Source organism: Trachypithecus francoisi, unplaced genomic scaffold (assembly GCF_009764315.1).
Source record: "Trachypithecus francoisi isolate TF-2019V2 unplaced genomic scaffold, Tfra_2.0 Lachesis_group1, whole genome shotgun sequence".
NCBI lineage: Eukaryota > Metazoa > Chordata > Mammalia > Primates > Cercopithecidae > Trachypithecus > Trachypithecus francoisi.
Window position 1 is genome coordinate 117,717,760 of NW_022681454.1, and position 7,347 is coordinate 117,725,106.

At 48.4% G+C, this 7,347-nt stretch overlaps 1 protein-coding gene across 1 annotated transcript; it reads left to right on the top strand.

Moving 5' to 3' along the window:
* The first annotated feature begins 6,160 nt into the window (after positions 1-6,160).
* LOC117085849 lies at positions 6,161-7,057 on the top strand. Its single transcript, XM_033215147.1, has 2 exons — positions 6,161-6,410; positions 6,514-7,057. Exons 1-2 carry the CDS (start codon positions 6,167-6,169, stop codon positions 7,032-7,034), a joined length of 765 nt encoding a protein of 254 aa, XP_033071038.1. The 5' UTR covers positions 6,161-6,166; the 3' UTR covers positions 7,035-7,057.
* The last annotated feature ends 290 nt before the right edge of the window (positions 7,058-7,347 follow it).

Consider the following 7,347-nt stretch of genomic DNA (forward strand, 5'->3'; position numbering starts at 1 on the left):
TCCGTGGGCTTGGACCCCTCCCGGCCAGGTGTGGGATATATTCTCCTGGTGTGCCTGTTTCCTTAAAGCCCAGTATTGGGGTGGGAGTTTCCTGATTTTCCAGGTGTTGTGTGTCTCAGTTCCCCTGGCTAGGAAAACGGATTTCCTTCCCCCTTGTGCTTCCAGGTGAGGCGATGCCTCGCCCTGCTTCAGCTCTCCCTGGTCAGGCTGCAGCAGCTGACCAGCACCGATTGTCTGGCACTCCCTAGTGAGATGTCCCCAGTACCTCAGTTGAAAATGCAGAAATCACCGGTCTTCTGTCGCTGGTGCTGGGAGTTGGAGACTGGAGCTGTTCCTATTCGGCCATCTTGCTCCGCCCCCCTCATGAATGTTACTTAAATCAATACAAAGTGATGCTGATAAGAAAATAATGGTTAGTATTAAGGACTAATAATATTGTTCAAGAACATTTATATTAATAATTAATACTAATAGTGCATAATCAGGTACTTAACATAATTATCCAAAATTAACAATGGTATCCTATTATTAGTACCATTGACAAGTATTTAAATCGATCTTTGATGTGTAATAACCATTTCTTTCCTCCTAATACCTCAGGCAGTCTACACCTACTTGTGGGCCCCCAGCCGCAGCCACGCTACACCTGTATTCGGAGTCATATCATAATCTTCCCCCGAATATTAATTACATTATCCCAAGAGTAGGTCTACTCCCAGCAATATTGCCTGTCTCATATTGCCCTCTCGGGCGGAAATTTGAAGGAATATCACTGGGTGCGTGTACACCTTTTGTGATGTTTAAAGTTATGTCATCCTCTCCCCGGTGGATATCTGGAACGTCTATTAATTATTAATATTAATAAATATAATAAATATTAATACTAATAATCGATATTAATGATCACCATAAACTTCGTAAAAATTTATGGTGGATTAAAATATTAACGATTTGGATTGGTAATTGATATTAATATCACCATTAATAATCAAATAATGATATCCGCAATGAATGTTACTTAAATCGATACAAAGTGATGCTGGTAAGAAAATAATGATTAGTATTAGGGACTAATAATATTGTTCAATGACATTAATATGAATAATTAATACTAAGCATGCATAATTAGGTATTTAAAATAATTATCGAAAATTAACAATGGTATCCTATTATTAGTACCATTGACAATTATTAAAATCCATCATTGATGTGTAATAACCACTTTATTACTCCTAATACCACAGGCAGTGTACACGTACCTGTGGGCCCCCAGCGGTCGCCATGCCACACCCCCCGCCGCCCCCCCACGATCCGGGGCCCCCCCCCCGCCGCCTCCCCGACACGCCCCCCGGCGGCTGGCCGCCCCCTATTGAATAATAATATTGTTCAATGACATTAAAATCAATAATTAATACTAAGCGTGCATAATCAGGTACTTAAGATAATTATCCAAAATTAACAATGGTATCCTATTATTAGTACCATTGACAATTATTAAAATCGATCATTTATGTGTAATAACCAGTTTATTACTCCTAATACCACAGGAAATGTACACCTACTTGTGGGCCCCCAGCCGCTGCCACGCTACGGCCCCTGGCAGCTGGCGGCCACTGATCGCTGGGCGGTGGGGGACCCGCCCCCCCGCGGTCCTCTACTCCCAGTCGTGGCTATGCCACGCCCCCCGGCGTCCGGGGTCCCCGTTCACCAGGGGTGGGGGACCCACCCCCCCCCGCGATCGGCGGCCCCCAGCCGCCACCACGCCACGCCCCCCGGCGCCTCGGGCCTCAGATCACCTGGGGGTTCGGGACCCATCCCTCCACAATCCGGGCTGACCTCTGCCGCTAAGCCCGCCCCACTGCGTCCGGGGCCCCGGATCGCCTTGGGGCGTGGCGTGGCGGGTGCTTGGGGCCCCGAATCGTGAATGGTGCCTCACCCCCCAGCTATCAGAGGCCCCCAGCCACCGGGGCCGTGGCGTGGTGGCTGCTGGGGGTGCCATCACCTTGGGACTATAAGCTGATGGAAAACGGGATGTTTCATTTCTGGCTTCCATTTAAACGTTCATACTGGGCCATAAAAGCAGATGAATTAATTATGTTCTTATCCTGAATATATATATTTATATTTTCTTCTATGTAGAGAGAGAGAGAGAAAGAAAGAAAGAGAGAGAGAGACAGAGTCAAGGTCTGTCACCCAGGCTGGAGAGCACTTTCGGGATCTCAACTCACTGCAACCTCTGCCTCCAGGTTCCATCGATTCTCCTGCCTCAGCCTCCTGAGTGGCTGGGACTATAGGTGCGCACCACCACATCCCGCTAAATTTTGTATTTTTAGTAGAGACGGAGTTTTACCTTGTTGGTCAGGCTATTCTCAATCTCCTGAGCTTGTGATCCACCCGCCATGTCGTTCCGAAGTGCTGGGATTACAGGCTGGAGCCACCACATCTGGCCTATCCTGCATATTTAAAATTAATTGAGTTTAATAAAACAGAGCAGAGGGAGAGAAATGCGGCCTGCCCAGCAGCTCTGAAGCTATCTCATGTAAGGTTTAGTGGGGAATCCTGACCCAAGTCCAATCTCCAAGTTCTAGAGATTTCACCAACAAAACAGGAAGCGAACACATTCTGGATCTTCTTTCCAAGATAAAATCGACCATTTTTAATATTTTTTTCAGAGACAACGAAAGCTGAAAAATAATTGCTGAGAAAGGAGGAACTTTTCTAGAATAACTTAAATCCAAAAGGCTATGGGATAGTAATGAAAAGTGGAGGAGAACAAAAAAGGCATGGAAAGTAAAATCAGGAGGCAAAACAAACGTTTTAGAACAGCCAAGTGTGGGCAATTGGAAAGTGAAGCTTTGAGTAGAAACCAGAGTTACAAAATTTCAGAACTGGAAGGAGCCTTATAAGGAAGCTGAATTGGGCCCGAGGACTAAATATTTGCCAAAAATCACGCAGGCAATGAGTGGCAGACAAGAGAGGACCTTCATTTTTATGCAACCTCTGCCTCCTGGGTTCAAGAGATTCTCCTCCCTCAGCCTCTTGAGTAGCTGGGATTACAGGCACATGCCACCACGCCCAGCTACTTTTTGTCTTTTTAGTAGAGACGGGATTTCACCATGTTGGTCAGGCTGGTCTCAAACTCCTGACCTCCTGATCCGCCTGCTTCAGCCTCCCAAAGTGCTGGGATTACGGCCGTGAGCCACTGCGCCCTGCCCATTGTAATGGGTTCTATTTTGATTAATAAAGATGTGTTGCAGCCTAGTTATAAAAATTTAAAATTCATGGTCCAAAACAACAATTACTTTGGCACCAACCTAATAACAAAAATTAAAAGAGATCTTTGTATTAGAGAGCCCATGGATGATGAAATAATAAAGAATACAATCTCCATAACCCACAAACTTGGTAACTTAGACCAACTGGATGAATTAAAAGACACAATCTATTAAGACTAAAACACAGGAGAAATAGGTCATCTAAATCTATTTATATATATTAATAAAATGGAATCAATACCCAATAACCTTACAGAAAACTTACGTATACCAAAAATCTGACATTCCGTCATGTTATTCTAACTGGTGGAATTCGGGGATTTCCATTTTGGTAAGAACATAGGTGAATTGCACACATTTAATTTTAGTGTTCATTGGTCAGGAAACCTATGTCTACTATAGGATACTGCAGAGCAATGCGTTATGGAGAATTTAGGCAAGATAATATGATTTTCAGAGTTAAAGGAAGACAACCTGTTTTATGTACAGTAATTCCTCATAATATCACAGGGGATACCATATTTAAACTTTGGGGTATCCCCAGGGATGATTCTTATTTGAGCCACATGTGAATTTCAGACACGGAGGCTTCCCAACTTTGATGGCTTTCAACAAATGTGGAAGTTAATCACAACCTATTTTGTGGAGGCATAAATTTCAATGAGCACTCACTTAACCTTTTATTTTAAATATCATTTTTGTAAACTTTGCATTTCCAATTAGGTGAAATTTTAAACCTGTTTCACTTCTTATCCACTTTTTTTTTTCCCCTGAGATGGAGTCTTGCCCTGTCACCCAGGCTGGAGTGCAATGGCGTGGTCTTGACTCACTGCAATCTCCGCCTCCCAGGTTCAAGCAATTCTCCTGCCTCAGCCTCCCAAGTAGCTGGGATTACAAGTGCCCGCCACCACGCCCAGCTAATTTTTGTATTTTTAGTAGAAATGTGGCTTCCCCATGTTGGTCAGGCTGGTCTTGAACCCCTGACCTTCTGATCTGCCTACCTCAGCCTCCCAAAGTGCTCAGATTACAGGCATGAGCCACCGCGCCCAGCCTTTCCACATTTTTTAGGCAGAGGGGAGTAAGGGTTGCTGTAAGTTGTCAGGGACTCCCATGTACCCAACCCATTTGTGTAAATTTCTTCCTTCAGAGTTCTTCAAATCAGCATCACCATTGTTAAAGGCCTCCCGCATGGTAATAATTGTGCTACAGGGTTTTATGAACATGAAGTTTATGTTTGATTGAATTAACCTCCTTGCTGTGGCATAAGGGGGCCATAAGTGTTTTCACCAATTCTGAGGCGGGTTTACTGTGCAATGGCTACCAACATTTCTGAGTACAATGAGACCAAACACATTCATACATAAATTCCATGAAGTGAATTTATTACCTACAAACAGCAAACAGAAGACAACAGAAGTCTGGGATTCAATATGAACCGCTAGTGCAAGATAGGGAAAGCTACCGAGAGCAGATGGATGGAGTTTTGACTGTAAATGTTTCACTTGCACTACAACTGAGGGACCCCAGAAAGGAACCCTCCTTGGGTTTTCTCACACGATGTGGTTTGCTGGACACAAGCATTAAAGGACATTCTGTTTCGAGCAGGGACTCTAACAGAGCCTGGGCTGTTCTGACCAATGTCACCTGATTATCAAGATATTGCATTCCCAGCATATCATACAGTTATCTTGAGAACTACCAGTAAGAAAGGGAGGAAAATGGCCCTGTGCCCTTAAAACTAAAGGATCAGGATATTTGTTGTGACAGAGGCACAGACAGTAGCGACAGAGTGTTCTTGTGAGCCATCTACTAGTTCTCTTGACTGGAGCGTGGCACCTGACCTCTTTTCTCTTTCCTTTCAATGGAAACTGTTTGAGAATATTTTGAATATTTTGAGTTTCTACATCTAAAGAGTTGAGGCACATGATCACTGGCAGTTTAGACTCTCTGCATGGTTACAGGAAAGAGTTCAGGAGCCCATCAACCCACATTGATGGAGACCACCTAATCCTCCAGAGAGTGCCACTCCATCTTCCTGGGGTTAGCTCCACATGCAGTGAGGCCATTATGTCTAAGGCCGGCAAGACTTGAGTCCGAAGATTCGACTTTTAGCATGCTGATAAGCAGCAGTGATAAGAAAAGCCCACACACTGGCTAGGTGTAACTTGTGTAACATTTCATACATTTTTTTCAAGCACTACACCGTAATTAATTTGCATCAGGCTTTCCAAATTAGAAAAGCTTCACTTATAGAATTTCTTTCCAGTGGGAGATTTCACATGACTTTTCAAGTGCATGTTAAGATTGAAAATATTCTTGCAGTTTCTAAACTATTAGAGTTTTAATCCTGTGTACGTTCTTGTATTTACAAGGTCCAGCCAGCTACAGTGTGCATTTTCATATGTCCTTGAGTGGGTATGAGAGAAATGAAACATTCCCACATTTTGGACATTCATAGGGTTTTTCTCAGGAATGAGCTGATGTCATCCAAAGGAACTAACACAACTGAAGGCCTTACCACAAATTTAAATTCAAAAGGCTTTTCTCCAGTCTGAGGCCTCCCAAATTTTCACAAACAGAAATATCTGAAGGCTTAACCACATTTCCTACATTCTTAAGGTTTCTCTGCAGTGTGAGCTCTTTCATGTTTATGAGGGAATGGGAAAGAGTAAATGTTTTACCACATTTCTTACATTCAAGGGGCTTTATTTATTTATTTATTTTTTGAGATGGAGTCTCACTCTGTCGCCAGGCTGGAGTGCAGTGGCACAATCTCGGCTCACTGCAACCTCCGCCTCCTGGGTTCGAGTGATTCTCCTGCCTCAGCCTCCTCAGTAGCTGGGATTACAACCATATGCTATGTTCCCTAAGGCCTAAGGCCCAACCTCCCTATGTTACCTAAGGCCCTGCCCTCTCTGCACAGCTCGCTCCCCATTGGCCGGGGGGCGGGGCTTCGGGCGTCGGGCCGGGCCCTGTACACCTGCATGGTGTGTGTCCTGGCCTCAGCCCAGCGCCAGCTGCAGCTCCTTGATCCGAGCCGGATCCTGAGCGGGGAACACGGGCTGAGGTGGCGGCAGCGGCGGCGGCAGCGGCGGCGGCGGCCCCGCCCGGGGGCTCCCTTGTTGAGGCTGCCGCGTCTCTGTCCAAGGCTCAGCTGCGCTCTAGCCGACCCAGACGCCGCGGCGAGGAGCTAGCGCTGGGAGGCGGCGGCCCGAGGTGAGACTGGGCGACGGGCGAGGGGGTCTCCGGACCGGGCTGGGGGCTCTGCGCCGGGCGTGGCGGCTCCGAGCTGGGCTCCGCAGGGTCCGGGGTCGGGATCCCAGGTCCGTGCGCCTGGGCTTTGTCTCCGCCTCGGGTGGCACCCGGGGCTTCGCGTCTGCTGCGATACCGCGTGGGCCAGCGCGGGGGTCCCGGGCGCCCTGCGGGTGCGGGCCGGCCCCACTGCTCCCCGGCTCCCCGCGTCTGCCGCGGAGGGGACTGCATGGACCCGGGCGCTGGCTTCTGCCCGGTCCTCCGCGGCCTGGCTGGTCCCCGCGTGCGGCAGAGTGGGCCCTGCATGGACCCACTCATGGAACGGGGTCCGGGTCACCGCGTGTGGAGACTCCAACGCCCTCCCCGCCCTCCCTCGCAGTGAGACTGCTTGGCCAGACTCACCGAGGGGACTGCGTGGACCCTCAGACGAGGGAGTCCGTGACTCTGGGTGGGGGCTCTTTCCTGGCCCCGCATGATGGCTTCCTGAGTGTTTTGTCACTTATATAGGTGGCTGCGTGGAGCCGCACGCGTGGGTCCTGGCTGCCCTGCTAGTGGGGCTGTGCGCCGCCCCGTGACTCGTCTGGGTCGACCCCGCCTGGGACGCGCATGTAGTGGGGGTCTGTGCGCGGGGTGCGCGGTTGCTGGGGACGCACTGCCCCCGCCCCGTGATTTATCCTCTCACTTGCTGGGCGGGAGAAAGCGAAAGGCGCGGGCCCGGAGCTGTCGCGCAGCGGCCTCACCGACCTCTGCCCAGGCCGGCGGGTCCTGGGGGGCGAGGGGCTGTCACCGCGCGTCCCACCGCTGCACTTCCTGCTCTGGC